Source organism: Crotalus tigris, unplaced genomic scaffold, assembly GCF_016545835.1.
Source record: "Crotalus tigris isolate CLP2741 ecotype Arizona unplaced genomic scaffold, ASM1654583v1 scf7180000020151.727365, whole genome shotgun sequence".
Taxonomy (NCBI): domain Eukaryota; kingdom Metazoa; phylum Chordata; class Lepidosauria; order Squamata; family Viperidae; genus Crotalus; species Crotalus tigris.
Genome location: NW_024097879.1, coordinates 372,294 through 397,004, shown reverse-complemented (window position 1 = coordinate 397,004; position 24,711 = coordinate 372,294). Strand labels below are relative to the sequence as shown.

Sequence of the window (24,711 nt, the reverse complement as noted above, 5' to 3'; positions counted from 1 at the left end):
TTGTTATCTTTATACTAATAATATCATAATAATGCTACCATTGTGTAGTGCAGATAATGAACCTACAGGTTGCTCAATTTGAGCATGCCGGTGGTAGTTACATTATCACAAAAAAGCAACTTGCAAATCTGTGGTTGAAGTTGTGTCCTGTTGTTTGATTGGGACGTATCAGATCCAAAGAATGAGATTTGTATCTAGTTTGTAAAAGGCAAGATCCTTTTGAAGCAGACCAATATTCCAGTGTAACCTGCAATTTCTCTCCCCCCAAATTTTATTGAAGTTTATTATGATACAAAATACAAAGAGAAGCCGAGATAATGCAGGAATAGGAGAAGGTAAAGAAGGGGAAAGGGATGCATGATAAAAGAGAAAGGAAAAAAAAGTGAATTCCAACTTTTTTCAATGCAGTATACAGTTACACCTTCAACATTTTGCTTTACAATATATTTAGTAAGTAAAGGGAGTCTTTGGCTTTCAACAATTTCTTTAGTGACTGTTCAGAATTATAGTGGCACTGAAATGAGTGATTTATAATCATTTTTCACACTTACGACACTTGCAACATTCCCAGGATCACGTGATCAAAAGTCAGAGGCTTGGCGACTGACTCGTATTTACGATGGTTGCAGCGTCCCGGGGTCATGTGATCCCCTTTTGAGACCTTCTGAAAAGCAAAGTCAATGAGGGAAGCCGGATTCACTTAACAACCGTGCTACTAACTTAACAACTGCAGTGATTCCCTTAACATCTGTGGTGAGAAAAGTCATAAAAAGGGGCAAAGCTCACTTAACAAATGGTTTGCTTAGCAAGAGAAATTTGGGGGTTGATTGTGGTTGTAAGTCGAGTGGCTACTTGGAGGTTTATCTGTGCCCTCTGGGTGATCTGAAGAGTACAAATGGGCGTGGATCCTTCTTGGAATTGTTGAAAGGACAGTGTTGTAAACAGGAGATAGATGGTGTCGTATCCCTCACCTTCTGTTGAGGGAGGACTGGTCTATCTTGATGTAGATGGTCTCTTTGACCCCTCTTTCAAACCAGTGGTCCTCTCTGTCCAGAATGTGGACTTTGCTGTTCATCTGTGTCAAGGTCTTGATTTAACAGTTAACCAGCTTATGTAATATAAGATGTAAAATGTAATGATGGGGATGACTCAGCAGGATCTGTGTCTCTTTAAGAGCCTTTGTATAAAGGCTGATGTGTTCTCTTTCTTCCGTTTCCTGCTATAACTATGGTTAATTGGATCCTGCTGTACTAGCACGTATATGTATATTGTTCCTGGTGTATAATATTGTAGAGAGTGTAAGATAAACCATTTTATACAAACCACTGTTTACTGTATTTACTCCTGGGTTATCTCAGCGCAATAAGACTGTGAACGCTCTGACGATCTGCATTTGAAAGACAAAGGCCACTCCTTTGGAGACAGCAAAGTCCACATTCTGGACAGAGAGGACCACTGGTTTGAAAGAGGGGTCAAAGAGGCCACTTACATTAAGATTGAATAGCCCTCTCTCAACAGAGGGGGAGGGACATGACACCACCTATCTCCTGTTTACAACACAATCCTTTCAGCAGCTGCAAGAAGGCTCCACACCCATTTACACTATTCAGGTGACTCTGTGGGCACAGATAAACCTCCAAGCAGCCTCAACGATTCTCAGGAAGAGTACTAATGACCAGAAGCAAGGGATATTAACCCTTCCATCCTCCACCATTCAATCAGAACTGAAGAAGCTTCTTGGATGAGAAGCAAAACCTCTTCAAAGAAAAATAAAAGTCCAGTTGCCTTTTGAAAAAGCACCTTTGGGACAACCCTGACCTGGATGACTGAGAATCTCCATAGATATTTTTTGCACTGGGTTATGAGTTCATAAGACTGTGGCTGCGGTCAAAAACCTTAATCCTATTTGAAGTTACATCTCCCAGATGCAAGAAATAAAAAGCCCAGCAGATTCTGGACTTGTCAGAATTCCTCTAGCGCAAGTCCTGCTCACAGTCACCCATGCCTTAGTCAATGCCTCTCTTGACAACTGCAATGCATTTTACATGGGGCTGCCCTTAAAAAACAAATATCTGAAATTTTCAGTTGGTTCATAATGTGGCTGCCCACATGGTTTTGGGCAGGTATAGACTTGCATATGTGTCATCTCTCCAGATGCATTGTTTGCTGATTTGCTTCTGGGTCCAATTCAAGGTGTGAAGCCCTCCATGGCTTGGGGCCAGGTTATTTGAAGGATTGTCTTTTTCCAGTTACGTTTAGCTCGCCCATCAGAGTGGGGAGGAAGGAGATGTTACAGGTTTTATCTGTTAAGGCGGTCCATCTGGTGGGACCAAGAAGACGGGCCTTTTCTGTGGTGGCTCCCACTCTGTGGAACATCATTCTGGTGAAAATGAGATTGTCTTTCACCTTGACACTCTTTTGAAAGACCCTGGAGACATGGATCTGCCAATGGGCCTGGGGAACCCAGAGTGATATGGACCCCATCAAGTGATTGGTCTGATTATTGCCATGAGGGGAGAAGGGGGTTATTGGGTTTTGTACTGAAGTTTTATCTTTGTAAGTCACCCAGAGTCATCATGAATGACTTGGGCAGCCATATATAATTTCTTTAATAAAACAGTAATACATAAATTCTTCTTCTAGATTTTTGGTAGAAAAATACTTCAGATGTGGGTTAATTCATGACATAAAAACCACTACAGGGAAAGTTGGAAGAACTTGGATTGCTTGTTCTGGTGAAAGAGAAGAAAGCAGATCTGGAGGACATATAAGTCTGATTAATTGAATCGTGGACTGGGTTGATTGACCGGCGCTACCATTCATGGTCTTTAATTTGTTTTGGACCTTCAACCATCGTCTAAGAAAGTTGTGGAAATCAGATCCTATGATAAAAGGGACAATCACTTTCTACACTGTAATAATGGTGGTTTGTTAATCCAGATTAAAGCATTGTAGGAACCTGGCCAAAGTTTACTCAATTAACCTAATGTTCTGGATTTGCATGATCCAATGAGCCATTAATAAGTCACATGGACTAGGTTTACAGCATACTAGTAGTAAACTAGTGCACTTCAGTACGTTGTGAGAAGACATTGGGCAATTTAAGACTAAGCTTCACATGAATACTAAACCAAAACTAGAGACATTGAGACATTCTAGACACTGCATTGGTCTCTTCTTCTAGGCTATCAGTTCATGTACCATCTTCTCTTGAATGTCCAGCGTCCATTTCAGCTTCTTGCTTCACCTTCTTTGGCTGGAACCATACAATCTTTCACCAAATCTAGTGGCTACATTGCCTAAAAGCAGGGCTTTTTTGTCATAGAACGCCCAGAACGGAGTTCCAGCACCTTTTTTGGATGGAACTTTATAGAGTAGGCAAGGCACGTTGTATGACGTGTGTGAGTTCCGGCACCTTTTTTTTTTAAAGAAAAAAAGCACTGCCTAAAAGTATTGTCTGTTAAACTTGGGTTTTACTGTTGTTGAGGTGGGACAGAGAGTGTGGAGCGAACTCTGCCTCCTTGACTAATATATGGACTTGCTGTCAAAACCAGACAATGGGTGTATCTAATAACTAGGCTTAGCACATATGAATGAAACCCATCTTTCTCCCCCCTCTAAATCAGTGTTTTTCAAAACTTAGCAACTTTAAGATGTATAGACTTCAACTCCCAGAATTCCCCAGCCAGTGTGCTTTGCAGTTCAGTGATGTTTAGAACTTAAAGGGGCCACTCAACAGTCTTCATGGGCTCACATCCCCACTAAGCGGTGGCTAGATTCATACCCACTCCTATATACAAAGTATTTGTATACCCGCAAAAGCGAGCCCAGAGACTTCCGGTGACCAGGGCAGCATCATGTCACACTACAGGTATGTCTAGAACAGGCCCTGATCCACCTGGTACAGGTCACCTGCCTCCTGCTTCTTCCTCAAGTCTCAGGTAGACGTGTGGGAGGGGAAGTTTGCAGGATGTAGGTTCATCTTAGATGAATTTTAATTCCTTCTCTCTCTAACTTGGGATTTCAAAACATGGACAGACTTTTTGCACTGACCTCTAGAACATAGCTCTAAAGCACCTTTGCAATATTTTCTAAGCAAAATGGAAAATAAATATTTTCTAAGCAAAATGGAAAATAAATATTTTCTAAGCAAAATGGACCAGAGCAACAGTCGAGTCATGTGATCCCTAGTTGATTTGGTTACCCTTGTTCCTATGTAGTTGTATTTTTGTCTCTCCCCCCCTTTTTAATCTATTGAATTAAATGATCCACTCAGTACAAGATGTAAAAAAATACTGAAATGATTCTTCAGGTTTATATTTTAATCTGATTTACTAATTTGAAGTCAAAGTATTGGTTGATTTCAAGTACACTTTGGAATCTGGAGCCTCTTCTGCATCTGGAGCTCAAAGCAATTGTCCTAGGGTGAAGGTTATCCCTATTCCCTGCTTCCACTGATGGTGTTCCCTAGTTGGGTCATGAAATGTCTGCAAGAAAACAACTAACCTTAACAAGCTCACCAATGACCTCACAGTTCAACCCTGAACTGCAAATATTCTCTGCAAATATCAATCTTCATAACTGTTTAGAAATGAGAAAGGGTTAGAGTTCTCTGTAGCTCTTTGCTGCCCTCTAGTGTGGTTGCTGGGATTTTTCCAGTCCAAATATGGCACTCCACTCTATTTTCCTTAAAAAAAAAAGGAAGACTTCAATTGGGAGTGTTTAGAAAATAGTCCAAGGACTACATTGACTGCAAGTGCAGAAATTTATTAATCTGCTTGTGTTAAAATTACACAGATTGGTAGCATTGAATCGAGACCTCTTGCAAAGCTTTCTTGCTAATCAAGAGAAGGCAACCTGTGGATCCTAGAAGGTCCCCATCTTCCCATTTACACCCCTCCCAGCACCCTGAGATCACGCCACCAGATATTGGTAGCAGAATTGTGACACTGCAGCGACAGGAAGGGTGCAGAGTACTGGTCAAGGATCTGTGTGCTGAAAGGCAGAGCATTCACACTCAGTGACACACACACAGACACACACAGACCTAGCTACCTCATTCACAAACCAGGGTGCCTGAACTTCACACTTTACCTAGGACAGTGATGGCAAACCTTTTAGAGATTGAGTGCCCAAAAACTGGCCCCGTCCCTGCTCCACCACCCCTGCCCGCCCTCACTCTGCCCCCCATCCCCCACCCCACCTGCCCATAGGACCACTCACCACCTCCAGGGCCCACCGCAGATCGCCCAGGCAGCCCAGCAGCACTATGGCAGCCACACCCTCTGCCCGTGCCCTGCAGCATCAACTGTATGAAGGGGTGTGAGGGCAGAGTCTTGTCTACGCTGCCTGGCTGCCATGTCCTTGGCTGCACTGCTCCGTGTGGGCCATGCTCGAGGGCGACTCTCCTTCAGGGGGGCTGCTGGAGAGGAGGGGGTTGCGAGGGGAGGCAAGGCTGGGGCAACGGCACGTGTGCCCACAGAGAGGGCTCCGAGTGCCGCCTCTGGTACCCGTGCCATAGGTTTGCCATCACTGACCTAGGAGAATGTATCCGAAATTCTTCCCTCCTTTAAAAGAAATCCGGAAAGCAGGCTGAAAAGCCATCTGGATCAATCTACAATTGGAGAAGGGGGGGGGGGAGAATGCAGACTTTTCCAGCTCACCCTCATTTCCCTCTCTGGTAAAGAACTAACTCAAATAAAAAACCAAGAGTGAGAATCATCCAACTCAGCTTTACTTCTTCAAGGAACAAGCAAGACAATTGCAAGTGTGGGTAGGGGCCCTCTTCCCCCCACTCCCAGTCACCCTGTAGAGGAGCCAAGAGCCCCCCCCCAGCCCCCAACTTCCCAGAAACAACAATGGCAGTGCAATGTCGGGATGTTTTAAAGGTGTGAAGTCTCTAGCCATCTCCTGCAAGGTTGATACGGCATGAAGTTTTAATGAATAGCAGCTACAGGAGACCTGAAGATAAGCAGCTCCTTAAGTCTTTACCTTCAGCTATTTTTTTTAAAGAATTCGTGTCCCTTCTCTCTTTCTTCTCCCCCACCCCACCTTCCCGTAACTTCCCCACCTCTTTTCCAGTCTTCACCATCTCACGTTGGATCTCCCCAGCAGCATCTCACTCTAAAAGCAGCTTTTCGCAAATTTGCAAAAGTGGAAAGACACCCGCAAGGAAAGCCAGAACCTGGAGAATAAAGTTGAGTTCCTATCCCCTCATGAAGGATGGGGTGAAACTGACGGGCCCATTTGAGACATCTTTATGGTCCAGTCAATTACATCTTCTCCCAGGAGTGTACTCCCAAAAAAAAAAAAAAAAGAAAGAAAATGTCCTGGGGAAGAAGCCCTGAGGCCAGTTCTAAGTTTTCTCCTTGCATCTGAAGCATTGTGCGTGAAAAACAAAACAAAACTGGGTTTGCTGAGAAGCAAGAGGGAAAGACCTTTTGTGCTAGAGAGACCTATACACACAGAGTACTGCTTATTCTATAGCCCCACCTCCCAAACATTAGAAAAGCAAATGCTTTGGGGCTAAAATCTCCACCTTTCTGCACTGCAGGGACCCCAATGCACCAGGTCAGTGCGCCACCCCATTGAAGCACAGAGATGCCGCATCGGGGTGATAGCCCTCTTGCTTCCCAATCTCACCTGGCTACGAGTTCTCACCTGGATGGACCTGCAGAACAAAAACCTGCCGTGCATCTAGAACCCCCTTCCCCCACGCCCTTGCTAAAAAAAAAAAAATGGACTTCAAAAGGGCTGTTCAAGGGGACCATTCAATCCTTAAATGAAATAATTTGGGCAACCTTGGCTCAGATTAGAAAAGGGCCTGTTTAGACCTAAAAGGGACATCTTTTCTGCAGAAGATGCTGGCAAGCTGGTGGGCTAAACAGAGGACACACGTAGACAACACACACACACACACACACAGACACCCCTCTCTCGGGTTGAGAGAGGAACCCATTGTAGCTTGAGTCTCTTTGAGAGTTCGGGGTTTGCGTCTATCGACGGGAGATCCAGCCATGCACAAAGTCATTTTTGCCAATGTGCCAAACGTTTGCCTGAGAAAACATCTCCTGGAGGAGTCATCCGTGGAAAGAGGTGATGTCTCCCCCCAATTTCTTTATCTTTTTTTTTGTCTACAGAGAAAAAACAGGGAGCTATGGATGCTCTTCCCAAGTGATGCTTTAATGGAGGTAAGTAGGCTGGTTCCATCGGTACCATGATCTGAAAGACACGAAGGCAACACTTCAGTTGTTTCCTTGGGAAGGTGGGCACCTCAAGATGGAAGGTGGGCACCTCAAGATGGAAGAAGGCCAAGTGAGCGATGGTACCTGGTGTGGAGTTGCCAAGCTTCTCCCCTCAAGAAAAAAATGTTAGCATGAATCACTCAATGGCGGGCGAGCCAATTCAGAAGGGCGACCTAGATTTTGTCCCCTCCTATTGAGTGATTTTTCCTGATTTTCACTCAGGGAAATGTCAACATTCTTCTTTGACACTTTTCTCAGAGGAGAAAAAAAATAAGATGATTTTGAAATGTAGCTAGCATTTCAGTGGTGATCTAGAGCCATCATAAACCTCAACTACGTAAACTAATTAATATTGGAAGACTATTGCATTCTTTAAGGGATAGTTGTCAGTTTGGTCTAGGCTCCCAGGCTAGAAACAGGAAGATGGGGAATTCTAGTCCTGCCTTAAACATGAAAACTGACTGGATGACCTTGGTCCAATCACCAGGAGACTGGGAGTTTTAGTTCTGCTTTACTGCAGACATGGAAGCCAGCTGGGTGACTTTGGGTTAGTCACCAGGAGACTGGGAGTCCTAGTCCTGCCTTAGACATGAAAGCCAGTTGGTTGACCTTGGACCAGCTACCTCTCTCAGCCTAATCCACCTCACAGAATTGTTGTGTGAAAAATAGGAGGAGGAAGGATATTAGATATGTATACCGCTTTGAGTTGTTTATAAAAATAATAAAGGAGGGATATGAATAAATACATTTGAGATAAACGTTGGACAGGGCATTATCCTGGATATATTCCCTAGGAGCAACTGAAAGTTTCTTACTCATCCCTATTGTCCACGTGTCAATCTTGGTTTTATACCCAGAATCCTCTTGTCCCTTAGAATAATGCAAATAGCAATGTCCTTACCCAGAAGAATTGAAACTGGACGAATTAATGGCTACTTTAGAGTTACTTTGAGGCATGCTGAGATTGTTGGCGTGAAGTCCTGCGCCAGGTGATGAGGACCGGCTGGCATGGCCAGGAGAACAGGAAGAAGACACTAGGAAGTAGAGAAGAGCATCAAGAATAGTCAGGAAGCACAAGAGAGGCAGGGCTATGTATCTCTCTGTTTCAGTGGATATTTGGAACTTTGTGAGTTTTCTCTCTCACACTCACTTTCCTTGTTTGCATGTGAAAAGCACATTTACCACATTAGTGTCCTCATAACTGCTGAAGTCTAGTAGCTAGAGACTGTTAACAATGGCTATTTTAACTTCATAGAGGCCATTCATTCACTCATATGTTGCCCATCTCACTATACAAAGTAAAATTTGTGGGCAGGGTCAAAAACATTAAGATGGAGGTTGCAACTGTATCACTTAAGCCCTGCCTCTTTTTTAAATTGTATGCACACACACACACACAAAAATACAGTTGTCATTTGAGTTTTCAGCCCCTGCTCTGGCTGAATTCCCCTGTGTTTGACCCTACATCAGTGAAGACTTTCCTTGGCCAACCTCCAAGGATCTGAGGCTACGGAGATGTTGAGGGATAACGTACTCCAAGCCCAAAATGCTTGAAGAATCCCAGGTGATTTCTTTTGATGATGGAGTGTACAGATGTTTTGAAAATAAAGATATAAAATGCCAGGCTTACAAAAATACAACAAAGCAAATAAAATAAAAATAGATCCATTTTTGGTAGAACTTACCTGCGCCATGCATGGAACTGTGGGCAGAAAGGGAACCCAAAGATCCTGAGGTAGAAACCTACAAAAGAGGTGGAGATAGTTCTGGTTGGTTGACTCTAGACCAGTGGTTCTCAACCTGTGGGTCGGGACCCCATTTGGGGTCGAATGACCATTTCACGGGGCTCGCCAAACAACGCAGTCTGCCATTTTCCCCCCCTTTTCCTTAGCTGTGCTACGCCCTTTTATTCTATTGGCTTTTGAAAGCCAATAGAATAGACTCTCTTGAATAGAGTCTAATTCTATTGGCTTTCAAAAGGCAATAGGAATGGTCCAGGCTGTCTCTGCCCTGCTGAGCCCTCCAAAAGTCCCATTCTGCAAACGGTGCTGCACCAGTTGAGTAGTCCTCGACTTACGACCGGTTGGGGGTCGCGGCATTAAAAAGGTTGAGAACCACTGCTCTAGAGGTTCTAGAGCAGGGGTGTCAAACTCGCTGCGTCACGTGATTTTTTTTCCCCCTTGCCAGAGCTGGGGTGGGTGCAGCTTCTGCGTGATGCACATGGCTCACGGGCGGGCAGTTTGACACCCCGGTTCTAGGTTCTGGGCTCTAAAGGTTGCCCAGTCCTGAGCATCACACAAGGCATTTGAGAAGAAGCCATGACTTCCTTGTCATCTAAGGCAGGGTCCCCAACCCCTGGGCCGTGGACCAGTACTGGGCCATGGCATGCCAGCAACCGGTCTGCACAAACAAACAAAGCCCATCCGCGGGATGCAGGCAGCACACAAAACCACGCACTCTCTGCTCCATAGAAAAACCTCTCTCCACGGAACCGGTCCCTGGTGCCCAACAGGTTGGGGACCTCTGATCTAAGGCCAACCCAGCCCAGACAGGACTGTTCTAGAGCAGACATTTGAGCCACACGTGCTCAGGAGAGTTGCTTGATCCATGCACAGGATTCACAAGGCTTTGCTTCTTCAACATTCTGCATTTGCTGATATTGAAGCTGGAACGGCTGCCTTTGCTTACATGCCCGAAACTCAAACTTTTAGAAGACGGGCAGGAAGCAGCAGGCCCGAGACAGTGGAAGATGCCGTTGCTGGTGACTCAGGGAAAAAAGTTTCCAGGTCTCCTAGTGACTCAGAGCCAACATGGAGCCCTTCTTGCTGGCAACCTGTTGGGGAATCCAAAACAAGGAGTCGTGCTGGCTGGGGAACTAATGTCACACCTGGAACAGGTGGGGAGGGAGGAAGAGGAGAGGGGGAAGTCCCTTCTAGTCTATCGAGTTCTGCTCCCAGTTTCACTTGGATGCCAGTCCTTTCCTTAAAGCCATTGTCATCATGGCTGCACAATCTTTCAGAAGGGAATGTTGCAGAGGGGAGGAGTTCCTGGTCAGCTAGCTATCTGGCTGGCTGGCTACAGATGTGACCCCTCCCAGCTGTGTGGCTGAATGAAAACTCCGGGCATTTGTCCTGGAGGCTGCTGGGCATTGCAGTGTGGCAGCGTGGGGAAGGGGAACCAGAGCTTCCCACCACTTTCCATCAAAGAAAATGCATATAGATATATGTTTGCTCTATTGTAAATGATGGAGGATGGAGGCCTTCCTTTATAGGTGGTGGCTGATCAAAATGGGAGGCAAAAAAATTCTGACATGCAGCATGCTGGGACTCTCCATCTGCACTGACGGTGGCCGAATCACACCCAGGAATGTTCACTCTTCTCCTTAAACCCCTGACGGGCCTTCATCTCACCCCCAGCTTATGATGAGATGGGCTGAAGTTGAAGTTGTCCTGAGCTAGGCTCTGGTCTTGAACCTCCCTCCCCTTATTTTTTTTCTTTTTTTCTTTTTCTTTCCTGCCTGTCCCTCCCTCCCTTCCTCCTTCCTTCCTCTCTCATTCCCATCTCCTTCCTTCTTTCCCCATCTCCCCTTCCTCTCTCTCATTCCCATCTCCCTCCCTTCCTTCTTTCCTTCCTTCCTTCCCCATCTCCTTCCTTCCTTCCTCTCTCTCATCCCCATCTCCCTCCCCCCTCCCCCTTCCTTCCTCCCTCCCTCCCTTCCTCATCTCCTTCCTTCCTCTCTCTCATCCCCATCTCCCTCCCTCCTCTTTTCAATCTTCCTTCCTTCCTTCCTTTCCCATCTCCTTCCTTCCTTCCTCTCATCCTCATCTCCCTCCCTCCTTCCTTTCCTTCCCATCTCCTTCCTTCCTTCGTCTCTCTCATTCCCATCTTCTTCCTTCGTTCCTTCGTTCCTTCTTCCTTTCTTCCTCTCATTCCCATATCCATCCTTCCTTCCTTCCTTCCTTCCTTCCTCCCTCCCTCCCTCCCTTCCTTCTTCCTCCCTCCCTCCCTCCTTCTTTCTTTCCTTCCTTTCTTCCTTCCTTCCTTCCTCCCTCCCTCCTTCCTTCCTTCCATCCATCCATCCTATCTTCCTCCCTCCCTCCCTCCCTCCCTCCCTCCCTCCTAGAGAAAAAGGGGCCCAGCCAGCCCTCCTTACCAGTCTGGAATTGTAGAGGGGTGACTTCATGGGGGAAGGCATTGGGCAGCTGATCCGTTTTTCCTTTTGCCTTCGGTTGCAGAACCAGACTCGGACCACTTCTTTTTCCATGGCCAGCTGTTCCGCAATCAGGGAAATTTCCTCCGAGCTGGGCTTGGGGTTCTGCTGAGAGAAAGTCAACAATAAGAATGGATGGAAGGATGGAGCGGAGCTGCCTTCCCCGTTCTGTAAGCTTCGGAGCTAAGGAGATTAAGAAAGGAAGGCGTCGAGTCCAATTTCTAGGGTCCTTTGCCTGCCCGTTTTACAGAAGCAACTTTCGGTTGAGCCAGATGGAAAAAGGAAAGCAGGATTGTCTCTCCTACATCTCCAAGCTTCTCCTCTGGCAACTCACTGCTTCTTCTTTGGGCTGGAAACCGTCCTGAGTTTAAAAGAGGGCCAGGCTTCTCCCTGCTGGCCCATTTCCTACATGCTGGCTTGCCTTTTGTCTGTGGCGCCTTTCTGCTTATCCTTGCTGGCCAACATGCTGCCAACAATGGTCAACCTTCATTCAGCTCTGAGCATCCCTACCAGGACCTCTGCCTATTTCCCCTCGAGGACAGCCATGCTTACGTCCTGGAACCGTGTCTCCAGCGTGGAGCGAATGTTGGTCTCAATGCTGGTTCGTTTCTTTCTCTTGCGTCCAAACATCTCGCTTACAGAGGGGTAGGAAGTGGGGCTGCTGACGGACGAATCTAAGGGGGAGGATTCTGTGGAGGGGGGAAGGGGGAAGAGGAAAGCCAATTTTTTGTTGTTGTCGTCGTTGCAATTCACTTTGTCTGACTTTATTAGAAAGAGTCCCTTCATTCCCTCTGAATGTTACAAAGAGCAGATCTGAGTCTGTCATTGTGTTTTTCTGGACTGTTCAACGTACATTTCAGCAAGAGTCCTAAAGATTACGAAAGTTGGCATATTCTACGATTTTCTGGTGGCGCATCCCCACATTCCTCTATTTTGCCTGTGTTGGACGAGTTCAAAACACTCTGCTGACCCCCAGTGGCTCAATGTGCTCATCACAGTCACACAGCCCAGTTTGGCTTAACCTTCCATTGCCCAAATTGGATGTGCATGGGTTCTTAAGGTACTTCTGTAGGGCATTGAAAGGGTGCTTCCCTCCTTCCAATCCACCCCCCAAAATAATGGAAAATATCCAATGAGCAAAGAGATAGAAATGGAATAAGGCAAGGGAGGGGGAAAAAGGTGGTGGTGGTGGGGGGAAAGCATTGACTTCCAACTTCCTTTGGTAAAATAGAGTATCAATTTCAAACCTCAACTTTTTACTTTTACAAAATAATATAAACTAGCCATTTCAATAACATCAAATCTATCTAATTGGTAAAGCCCACAATCAAAATTTCATTTTCCCCCCACCTTAAGCACGCTTCTCTACTCCCTTTTCCCTTCCCCATCTGTCCTGCTATTTACTTTGTATTTTGATTATATCGTATATTATAAACTAATAAAATTTAAGAAAAAGAAATGGAAGAAGGCAAAACATTTTTTTCCCTTTTAAACATCCTGTAATCCCTTGCGCTGGAGCGGCGTTGGGGGCGACTGAACAGAGCTCAGCATTTGCTGGCCAGATGCCCTTCCTGACACCTATAGAGCGCTCATAGCAAATATATTCTCTTTGTGCCCAGAGAGAAAAATTATCTGCCACTACCTAGGATTGAACTCTCCACTGCTCTGAAGAAGACAGAACATTATTGAGCCCCTTAAATATATAAATATATATATAAATATAATCATACCTGCGTCACTCAGCCACTTCTCCAGAAGTGGTTTTAGCTTGCACATGTTCTTGAAGCTCAGGTTGAGAGCTTCAAAGCGAGAAATGGTGGTCTGACTGAAATCATTTCCATAGAGTTTCCCCATAGCCAGACCCACATCGCCCTACAGAGAGGAAAAGGTGTCAGAAAATGGACTAAAGCACCTGGGAGAGTGAGATCCTGGTGTTATTGCCTGAACATTGCATAGGATTCTTCTCTTATCATGTTTCTTTTGCAGGAGCACCATCTTCTTTTTGAATACATTAAATATTAGTTATACTGTACTATATCATTGTAATAGAATGATGTAACAGGGTTAATTACGATCTGCTAATTATACTCGCTATTATAGTACTATAAAGCCACAGACTATCTTTGTAAGGTGCATGTGGGTACAAATTAGAAAAATAACTAAATAGGGGGAAAACTAATTAGAATTAACAGATTATGTATTTGTTGTAAAAAAAAAAGTTCTTCATTGATTAAGCCTCAGATCGTTTACAAGAACAAGCAAAGGAAGAAAGAAAAAGAGGAAGGAAGAAGGAAAGAAAGGGAGGGAGGGAGGGAGGAAGGGAGGAAGGAAGAAGCAAGAAGTAAGGAAGGAAAAGAATGGAGAGAAAGAAGGAAGGAAGGAGAAAAGGAAGGAAAGAAGGAAGAAGAAAGGAAAAGAAAGGAAAGAAGGAAGGAAGTGAGGGAGGGAGGGAGCGGGCAGGGAGGGAGGGAGGGAGGGAGGGAGGAAGGAAACAAATGTGCAGGACTCAATTCAAGGAGAGTCAAAGGCTTGGGCCAGGGGCATCTCCAGAGAAGGTCCAAAATATCAAGATGGCGGGCGTGCCTTGTGACTTAAACTTTGGCTCTTTTTTCCATGCCTGCATGTGTGTCCTTTCCTGCTATTTCACTTTTCCCTCTTAGCACAGATCTGGAAGGCTTCCCCTGGTGCCCTTCCACTACTGCATTTGGGAGCAGAAAGGCCTTTTCCTTTAAGCCAGTGGTTCTCAACCTTTTTAATGCCACGACCCCCAACCGGTCATAAGTCGAGGACTACTCAACTGGTGCAGCACCGTTTGCAGAATGGGACTTTTGGCGGGCTCAGCAGGGCAGAGATAGCCTGGACAATTCCTATTGGCTTTGAAAGCCAATAGAATTAGACTCTATTCAAGGAAGTCTATTCTATTGGCTTTCAAAAGCCAATAGAATAAAAGGGAGTAGCACAGCTAAGGAAAAGGGGAAATGGCGTTGTTTGGCGACCCCCGTGAAATGGTCGTTCGACCCCAAATGGGGTCCTGACCCACAGGTTGAGAACCACTGCTTTAAGCAAAGGTATGTGAATTGTCCAGGTGAGACTCCTCTCACCTGCGTAAACCCCAGTTTGATGCGCCTCTGCTTAAAAGTCTTGGCAAATTTTTCCAGCTCTTCCAAATCATTGGCTTCATCTGTTGCCATGGAGGACGACAAGTGTTTGGCCACTTGTAAGTGTTGAGGGGCCTCCAGGTGAGGCTCCAACGATGACCCAGGGTGTCCAGGACGTCCCATGGCCTGTTAAAATACAATCCATTGTGGAATTGTCATTGCACTGCAGCTGCAACTCATCCTTCTCCAACCTTTGACAATCTATTCCAGAATTCCCAGCCACATGGGTCCAGACCAGTGGTGGGATTCAGCCGGTTCACACCAGTTCAGTAGAACTGGTGGCTAAATTTTGCTGCATTCAGAGAACTGGCTGGCTGCCAGAAATCCAGTCTAGGCCTTGGAGGCCTGGAGGGGGCCTCCCAAGCCTAGAACGGCCTGCTGGAAATGTGTGGATGCCACTTCCAGAAGTCCGTTCTAGGCGGAGGCCCAGGCCTGCATCGAATAAGAGAACCGGTTGTTCAAAAAACACTGGTTCAGACACATCTGGAAGAGCACCCCATTAGGAGAGCATCATGAGATCTACAGTGGCAGGCCAAACCACAGAGACCTTAAGCTTCTGATGCCGACGCAAACCAGCCACTACTTTTCAGTCTCTCTTGTTCATGGATGGTGCCATCATGGACGGTCAGCAAGACTGAATCTCATTAGGATTAGGAAATCTGTGAAGATTCTCAATCCTCCAGGTCATGGTTGCCCCAAAGGTACTTTTTTTTCCCCAAAGGCAACTTCTCTTCCTTTTTTTTTTTTTTCTTTGAAAGTGTTTTGCTTCTCATCCAAGAAGCTGAACCAAAGAAGCTTCTTGGATGAGAAGCAAAACGTTTTCAAAGAACCCCCCCCCCCCAAGAAAGTCCAGTTGCCTTTTGGAAAAAGCACCTTTGGGACAGGATTAAGAGGATGTCTATCAGGAAACCTCAGGTTAAGTGGGATAGACTGAGAAGCTGAAAATCTCAGCAAGAGTAAAGCCATTTCTGTAGTATTGGCAACAAAAGTCCTTGAATGGGTCCCTATAGTTATCAGGCATCCAACTCAAGTTAAAGAAGACCTTCTTTTGAGTTCCATGATCTTAATCTTCTGGGGCATTTTAATGAGCTATTGTGCCCTGCAGACTTTTCAGAAGCAGAGGCAGACACCGAGACAGACAGAGAGAAAGAGACAGAGACAACGCACTTAAACTGTGAGTAGGAAACGGGTTGTGTCAACCTAGGCTTGGCAATAGGATTATGAACCTACAAGGTGAAAGATTTCATCACTGGCACTTTTTGTAGCATTGGGGATGTGTTTATAGAACTTTGAACTTTTGAAAATCTAAGGAGAAATATGGACCTCTTCAAAATATGGGCTGGAACTACCGATTGGATTTGGCTTAGAAGAACTCAAAATAACAGAGTTGGAAGGATTTGGGTATGGGTGGTCTGGAGAAAAGAAGGACTAGGGTTGACATAATAGCAGTATTCCAGGTGTAGGGTCTTCTGCTTGAGCAGGGAGTTGGACTAGAAGACTTCCAAGGTCCCTTCCAGCTCTATTTTGAATTTTTAAGTTAGAATTTAGGAAGGGATGGTGGAAGTCCTCTAGACCAACCCCTTGTTCAAGTAGAAGACCCTATTCCATTCCAGACAAGTGGCTGTCCAGTCTCTTCTTAAAAGCCTCCAGTGATGGAGCACCCACAGCTTCTGAAGGCAACTTCCGTTCCACTGGTGAATTGTTCCCACTGTCAGGAAATTCCGCCTTAATTCTAGCTCGGTTCTCAGTTGAACAGAGTTTCAGCAAATGACAACCCTTATAACGACAACAGCAGCAAGTCAATGGATGGGACTTACCTGAGATGCTAAACTGTGTCCATGCTGTGGGAGCAGAAGCCCACTTTGCTGCTGAGGAAAGGAGAGAAGGTTTGACTGGAGAGCTGAAAGAGATGGAGGAAAATTTTGGTCAGATACTTCAGCTCCACCAAGTCCAACCATATCCAGATGCAGATCATTGTCCCATATCCCCAATTTTAGAGTCTCAAGAGACGCGCCCCCCCTTCTCCCCTTATTCCATTCCCTTGATGACAAGGCGTCTCTTGCCTTCTCTTTCCCCAATGCAACATTTCACAACTTGGTTAGTCATCTAGAGAAAGATGCTTGTGCAAATTAACCTCCCCCTCAGCTCACTAATACAAGTTGGAATTGCTCAAAATGAAAAGTAGAGTGATTCTGAGGGCCGGAAACGAAAAGGTCACAGCAGAGAATCACTCTTGACCTCTGATTGTTGCATCCCGTTGTTTTAAATTCAGAAGTAAAGTAAAGTAAAGTAATGTCTGGAGGGCTTAATCTTAAGAAAATGACCTAAAATTATAGGTCGTCCTCCACTTACAACAGTGGTTCTCAACCTGTGGGTCGGGACCCCATTTGGGGTCGAACGACCATTTCACGGGAGTCACCAAACAACGCAGTCCGCCATTTTTTTCCCTTTTCCTTAGCTGTGCTACTCCCTTTTATTCTATTGGTTTTTGAAAGCCAATAGAATAGATTCTCTTGAATAGAGTCTAATTCTATTGGCTTTCAAAAGCCAATAGGAATTGTCCAGGCTGTCTCTGCCCTGCTGAGCCCACCAAAAGTCCTATTCTGCAAACGGTGCTGCACCAGTTGAGTAGTCCTTGATTTATGACCGGTTGAGCAGTCCTCGACTTACGACCGGTTGGGGGTCGCGGCATTAAAAAAGTTGAGAACCACTGACTTACAACAATTCATTTAAGGACCATTAGAAGTTGCCAGGGCACTGAAAAAGTGACTTATGACCGTTTTTCACACTTACGACCATCGCAGCATCCCCACGGTCACATGATCAAAATTTGGATGATTGGCAACTGGTTCGTATTTATGTCGGTCGCAGTGTCCCAGGATCATGTGATCCCCTTCCGACAAGCAAAGTCCACGGGAAAGCTAGATTCACTTTGCAATTGTATTGCTAGCTTAACAACTGCAGTGATTTACTTATTTTGGGCTCAATTGTGTAGCATCTACCCACCCCACAGGTTGCATTACAACTCCCATCACTCCTAGCCAGGTTGGAGCAAGTTCAGTCAAACGCCACCATCCCTGTCTCACAGGCATGTGGCTGTGACAATAAGACAATTTGCTGGAGGTGACTTGATGACAAAGATGAGGCAACAGCTCCTGAAGTCATCCATGCTTTGAATTACCTGCCACCAAACAGACAAATTGGCAGGTGTCCTCCTTCTTCGTAAGGCCTCTGTTAATTGTGCGAATTGTTGCATGAGGTGAAAACAGGTTGTGTGTTTTTATTAAAAAAAAAAGGCAGCACAGCAGAATCTTCAGCCACTGTGTGAACTCTTCTGGTTGCACACCACGTGTGACAAGTCAGGACGGTGGTTGAAGACCCACATTTCAACTGGGTTTTGGCTGGCACCCTCGTTCATACTTTTTCATCCATAATTTCTCAGCCTTTTGGGTATGATCAAGTGTAGTGTGTAATACTTTTTCACTCAACTCATCTCCTTCAGAATAACAGAAGAGTTGAAAAGGACCTTTGAGGTCTTCTAGTCCAACCCCCTGCTCAAGCAGGAGACTCACTACCATTTCAGACAAGTGGTTGTCCAGTCTCTTCTTAAAAGCCTCCAGTGTTGGGGCACCCACAACTTCTGCAGGCAAGTCGTTTCTACTAGTTAATTGTTCTCCCTGTCAGGAAATTTCTTTTTAGTTCTAGGTTGGTTCTCTCCTTGTTTAGTTTCCATCCATTGCTTCTTGTCCTGCCTTCAGGTGCTTTGGAGAACAGGTTGACCCTCTTCTTCTTTGTGTCAGGAAATTTCTCCTTCGTTCCAGGTTGGTTCTCTCCTTGATTCTGCTCCTGCCTGTCACTGAAAACTGAGTCACCATGAATTACCTTTGGGTTTCTATTGCTGGCCTGTGTAATCCTGATCTTGCACCTCCTTCAGCAAAACCCTCACTTCGCTCCTGATGTCATGTCTCCAGGGGAAAGAAAACAAAACAGAACTGTTGAAACCACCACAGGGCAGGAACTGATTCGAGTTTCATGCGCCTGGAAACTTGCAAATCAGGGGCACGCTTGTCAGCACAATTAGACTCACAAGTCCTGTGTGGCTCTGCAAAGGCTTGGCGACTGCTCCACTCCATTGTTTAATCATTTTACAATATTTGAGCCAGATAGGATCTAAATGAGCCAGACGTGAAAAATTAGCCCCATGGCTTTGCTTCCTAGTTGTAGGGTGGCTGGTGCAGCCTACTTCGGTAAGTCTCTTCCTGGGGGGGTGGGTGGGGAAGGTTTGGGCAGGAAAAGATGAGTGGCGATATCATCTGTTTCCCCAAAGGAGAAGAGTGACAGGTGGACATGGAAGCATGACTCCGTGGCTCCAGGCATCACAGCAGACTTGCTCTGAACTTTGACTCTGGAACCATTTGCTTTTTTAAAAAAAAATAATCGGAGATATAAGGAAGCAGAAGAAACAACCGTGCTGAGCTGGCCATTCCAGGGCAGGGGGAAATGCGCTCTTTGGTGGCTCAGCCAAAATTTTGGTCTTGGTGGGCTGGATTGCTGGTGATCTTGGATTCTGAAATGCCAGTTCTATTCATAATAAGACCATGTTCATCCCTAATCTGAGAGTGGATGAGCAAGTGCAGCTGTTGTGTGATCAAAATCTGGTTGGATAAGGGTGTAATGTTGTCCTCATGGAAATAAGGATTCCTGAGCTTGTGGTCCTTCAGGAGTCTTGAGATTAAGGCTGGGTAGAAAATGTCTACCTGGGACCAAGGGTTCTGCTGCATGTGGAGGGGAATTTTGGAAGGGTGGGCGGAACAAGCTGGAGAACTTGCTGGTGTAGCTGTCTTGCTATCCAGGAGAATCCCTGAGAGGTTTGAACAAGAAGCTGCTAGCAACCATCAATGGAGCAGGCCCACTTTCTCCTTGCTATTGCCAGGAAGCTCCTGGAAGGACCAAAAGGCTTTAGAAACAGGAATTAAGCATTTCCTGGAGAAGGTTGCTCAGTTGTTGCCTGGAGAAAAAATTGGACTCTTAGACCTCAGAGAAGGGAGAAGGAGCTGAAAGAAGTAGTTCCCAACTACTTGAGGAACAGGCGGTATGACTCAGGACTAGGGAACAGCATCTACACCAGGGTTTCTCAACCTTGGCAAGTCCAAGATGCATGGACTTCAACTCTCAGACTTTAAGAAGTCCACACATCTTAAAGTGGCCAAGGCTGAGAAACACTGACCTACACAGACATTATAGAAATCAACCAACATCTAAAGATGTTCACCTTACCTTGTTGTCCTGCTGGGCTTTGAGAAAGCAGGAATAGTGGAACAGACTGCATAGGCCCCGGAACTTGCACAAGTTGCTGCAAAGTATGAAGAGAATTCACATTCTGAAGGAGAAGAAGACAGGTCAGATATACTAGGACACCCTTCCACAGCCAGCCCATCACTGGGCAACTGTCCCTCTTCTGCTTCAGATGCATCCTCCTGCTTTCTGCTTTCTCCTTTCTCTCTCCCCCAAATAACAACACATTTGCAAATGTGTGGCCATTGTCAGCTTGCTCTTGGCTTGAGCAACACTGGAAGCCCAGGTCATAGAGCCCTCATTGAATTAAGCCATTGTTTGTTTAACCAAGGTTTTTTGGGGGATAATCCCTTCCTCCCAATCCCCAACCAAGCCAAAAATTAACGATGCTTTGCCCAAATGCCTTGGCTTATGTATTGGAGTGACTCTCTCAAAAAGGTGTGGCCTAAACTGTGATTCTTAATGTGACATAAGGAGTGGAAATATTAAGGTATTATTAAGCATGACTAGAGAGTAATCATCTTTACTTGATTTAATTTTAATTAAATTTAAATATAAATGAAAGCAGACCTAATTAGTTCTCTGGCCCCACCCTATTTGGGGGAGAGTGTCCTTTTATCACTCAAAGGCTATATAAGTCTCTAGATCAGAAAAAGATTGCCCATTCCTAGCATAAACCAGGATTCCCCTGGGACAGTGATTGGCTTTACCCATTGCTCAAAAGCTAGGACACATTATAGTTTCTTTCATGCAGTACCATATGGTATCCAGCCATATTGTGATATTCAGCCCCAGTGGAAGATAGGACAACCATTTATCCAGGATGGTCTAAGGCAGGAGTAGGCAACCTTGGCTCTTTTATGACTCGTGGACTTCAACTCCCAGAATCCCTGAGCCAGCATGGCTCAGCTTGGAAACCTCTCCCTTTTCCCTCAGCATGGCTGGCTCAGGAATTCTGGGAGTTGAAGTCCACGAGTCATAAAAGAGCCAAGGTTGCCTACCCCTGCCCAAATGCGTGAATCATGTGACCGTGTGGAAAAATAATTAAATATTTAAACCAGGGGTCTTCAAACTTAGCCCTTTTATGACTCGTGGACTTCAACTCCCAAAATTCCTGAGCCAGCGTGGGGACACTATGGCCCCCTCATGACTCGTGGACTTCAACTCCCTTTCCCCCTCAGCATGGCTGGCTCAGGAATTCTGGGAGTTGAAGTCCACAAGTCATGAGGGGGCCATAGTTCCCTCATGCTGGCTCAGGAATTCTGGGAGTTGAAGTCCACGAGTCATAAAAGAGCCAAGGTTGTCTACCCCTGTTCTAAGGACTCCTGACATGGGCAGGGGGTTAGACTTGTTGACGTCTAAGATCCCTTCCAGTCCTATGATTGTAGGATTCTAGATGAGCAAGAGCTTTTGTAATCTACATCGTGAACCTCACTTGCAAACTTTACAAATGCCAATAGCCTCACCTTCCATAAATGTCCATGCTGAAAACCATGTCTTTCATCCATGAATTCAAGGACGGAAGTTGGCCTTCATGTTCCCCTTAAATCAGTGGTGGGATTCAAATATGTGAACAACCGGTTCTCTGTGTGGATGCTGCTTCTGGATATCCATTCTGGGCTCGGGCAACAAAAAATTAGCTACCAGTTCTGCCGAACAGGTGCAGACTGGCTGAATCCCACCACTGCCTTCAATCCTTCAGTCTTCCTGGACAACCTCAGGATCTCATGATGAGGAAGTGGGAAATATAGTTCTATTTATTTTTCCATGCCATGCATATAACCCCCCCTAGAGGCACAGCTAAATGTCTGTGGAGAATCTCAGTCATCCAGGTCATGGTTGTCCCAAAGGTGCTTTTTCAAGAGGCAACCGGAGTTCCTTTGTTTTTCCTTGAAGACATTTCGCTTCTCATCCAAGAAGCTTCTTCAGTTCAGTTGAAAAAGCACCTTTGGGACAATCCCCCTAAAGCTACAAAACCCTCAAGAAAAGATCCCATGCCTAGACATTTTCTTCTCTTTCTACAACCAGGACGTTCTTCCTGCCATCCACGTTAAGACGGCTCAGCAGATTTCATTCAAGTGTGGATCAGAACGGAACTATCTTCGTGTTCCAAGGGCCTTCAGATCAGACCTCCGGGGAAGTCTTATTCCTGAACTCGTCATCTGCGCTTCTATGTGTGAAAAGTGCTGTCTCTTACCCCAGGAATTTGTCCTCCGGGCATCATGGGATTGCCCTGGGCTAGGTGACTTGATCTGGAGGACAGGGACGCTTGCAAGGAGTCACTGAGGTCTTCTGTTTTAATCTGCAAGGGGGAGCAAAAGGAACGATAATGTCAGCAACATTTTCGAACCTATCTGAAAAGCACCAAGTTGGAGAAGACTGTAGGGTAGTTTCAAATGACTTGCTGTGGGGTTCAGTCTACTCAAAGTGATTGGATAGCACTAAATTTCTAAAACAGAAAAAAAAAACTCTAGGGAAGAGAGACTTAATGTCTATATTTTCATGGAGATCTCATCCCCCCCCCCAGACTGATTTCTAAAGAAATATTGGAACATTCACTCAAGGGATTCCTAACCAACTCTTTTCACAGAGCTCCTCTCCTTATGAGATATGTCAGATACAATTTACTTGTATCTTAAAAAAAAATCAATTCCAATATTTTGCTTCTTAAGCTAAGCTTCAGTTAGTAGACTGCTTGCAGTTCTGACTCTGAAGTAATATCCTGTCCATCAGGATGTCCTTTCACCAATGACATAAATAGTCACAACATTTGAGTAATGACATGTCGATGCAGAAAAGAGCATCATAGCTTGTGCCAGACAGGTCTATATAAGCCACTTGGTATAATCTCTTTGGAAACAAAGTCAAATGTTTGTCTAATGACGTCTGCATTGATCAACAGAGGAAGGAAAAGATGTCATCCAAATATCTGTGCAGCCTCAAGAAGTTGTGGGTGCTCCAACACTGGAGGTTTTTAAAGAAGAGATGTTTAACCAGTTGTCTGGAAAGGTATAGGGATTCTTCCTTGAGCAGAGGTTGGACTAGAAGACCTCCAAGGTCCCTTCCAATTCTCAGTTATTTTGTTGTTCTGAGTTATGTTGGGCCCAGATTCATGAGCCAAAGACAAATCAAACTTCTTCCTATGTCCCCAAAACACATTTTATGGAATATTTGCACACAGAAACCATCCCCTAGGCCAGGGGTGGGGAACTTGGCCCTTTTATGACTTGTGGACTTCAACTTCCTGAATTCCTGAGCCAGCCATGCTGGCTCAGGAATTCTGGGAGTTGAAGTCCACAAGTCAAAAAAGAGCCAAGTTTCCCCACCCCTGCCCTAGGCATCCAGTTGGTCTATCCTTGATACTGGATGACTATGACTAATGATCCTTGAACAATAGATGAAGAACCAAGTTAAACTGGAACCACAAACTGTTTATGTAGAGCAAGAAGATTGGTGCAGTTTTTCAGACTTGGTTTCTTCAACTATTCTCCTTCCGTCTTACACGTTTTTCTTGGAAGAAACCATATGGCTAAAAGTTTACTCCTTCCAGATTCCTCTGGAGAAAGAAAAGAACAACCAACATGATCAGAACTTGTCTCTATCCCAGGGGTCTTCAAACCTGACCCTTTTATGACTTGTAGACTTCAACTCCCAGAATTCCTCAGCCAGGCATGCTGGCTGAGGAATTCTGGGAGTTGAAGTCCACAAGTCATAAAAGGGCCAAGTTTGAAGACTCCTGCTCTATCCCATAAGGGAGCAAGTTGTCTCCATGTAGTATTGTGGAAGAGAAGCTACTTCAAACCCCTTTGATCTATTCTAGTTGAAGATGGACGACACAAAGGAGGACAGAAGTTAATCTCCTGTGGCAAAACCTTGGCTAAGATGTTTGCGGTGCTTTAAAGAATGAAAAGAACAAAGCAATTATAAATTGGTGAGCCTTTAAGATGCCATCAAGCTATTTTCTCTGTTTGTTTGGCTCATAACATTTTCCCCTGTCATTCTACCTAAGCATATGGTGTTCAAGGCAGCTGGCAATGAAGCCAAAGGCAGAACAGGCAAGTTGAAAGCCCAATTAAACAATCATCCACTTAAAACCTAAAACAATAATTATACAATAAAACCACCATCAAAACCACCTAAAAGGGTAAATTGCAAGGATTGCAGCTTGGTCTCCTGTCGGAAGGTGTGGCCTGATCAAGCTTGGAAAAAAAAATGTTTTGCACCCACCTCCCTGCATCCCAATTCTTACTTTTTCTTTCTAATTTGTCTTTGAAGTTTGCTGGGATGCCCTTCTACAAGGTTTGCCGGGAAAAGAGGAATTAAATTAAATGAGGGGAATTGAAATCCAGGAAAACCCTCCAGGATGAAGGGATAGAATTAGAATGGTGGGCATACCTGCAACTGCAGGTGAGATATTGGAAAGACGAAAAAGAGTTAGGCATTAAATTAGAACCAATAGAATTGGATAAAATAATATTGGGGTTGGAGGATAAAATAATTAAAAAATTATACCACTATTTGTTAGATCAGGCAATGTACGAGGAACAAGTAAAGGTGACTATGTTGAATTGGAGCAAGGACTTTGGTCTTCATTTTGATCTGCACATCTGGCAAGAACTATAGGCAAGAAACAAGAAGCTTACTTTGACCACCTCTTACAAAGAGAACCTTTACAAAATGTTTTATAGATGGCATCTCCCACCCATAAGATTGGCTAAAATGTGTACCAATGTCTCCCCTAAATGTTGGAAATGTAATTTGACAAGTGGAACTTACTATCATATGTGGTGGGAATGCACGCGAG

General features: G+C 45.1%; 1 protein-coding gene across 5 annotated transcripts in view; it reads right to left on the bottom strand.

Annotated features, from left to right (window-relative positions):
- Positions 1 to 5,420: 5,420 nt before the first annotated feature.
- POU2F3 (POU class 2 homeobox 3) overlaps positions 5,421 to 24,711 on the bottom strand; it is a 63,707-nt gene continuing 44,416 nt past the window's right edge. For 3 of the 5 annotated variants that reach the window (XM_039365686.1, XM_039365689.1, XM_039365690.1), the window contains 10 exons: positions 22,105 to 22,209; positions 19,890 to 19,992; positions 16,430 to 16,512; positions 14,556 to 14,738; positions 13,185 to 13,326; positions 12,007 to 12,143; positions 11,398 to 11,559; positions 8,930 to 8,987; positions 8,146 to 8,278; positions 5,421 to 7,221 (listed from right to left, as the gene is read on the bottom strand). In XM_039365686.1, coding sequence (XP_039221620.1) covers positions 7,182 to 7,221; positions 8,146 to 8,278; positions 8,930 to 8,987; positions 11,398 to 11,559; positions 12,007 to 12,143; positions 13,185 to 13,326; positions 14,556 to 14,738; positions 16,430 to 16,512; positions 19,890 to 19,992; positions 22,105 to 22,209 — 1,146 coding nt within the window. In that variant the 3' untranslated portion in view covers positions 5,421 to 7,181. The remainder of the gene's footprint in view (positions 7,222 to 8,145; positions 8,279 to 8,929; positions 8,988 to 11,397; positions 11,560 to 12,006; positions 12,144 to 13,184; positions 13,327 to 14,555; positions 14,739 to 16,429; positions 16,513 to 19,889; positions 19,993 to 22,104; positions 22,210 to 24,711) is intronic. The other 2 variants (XM_039365687.1, XM_039365691.1) reach the window with 1 other exon arrangement.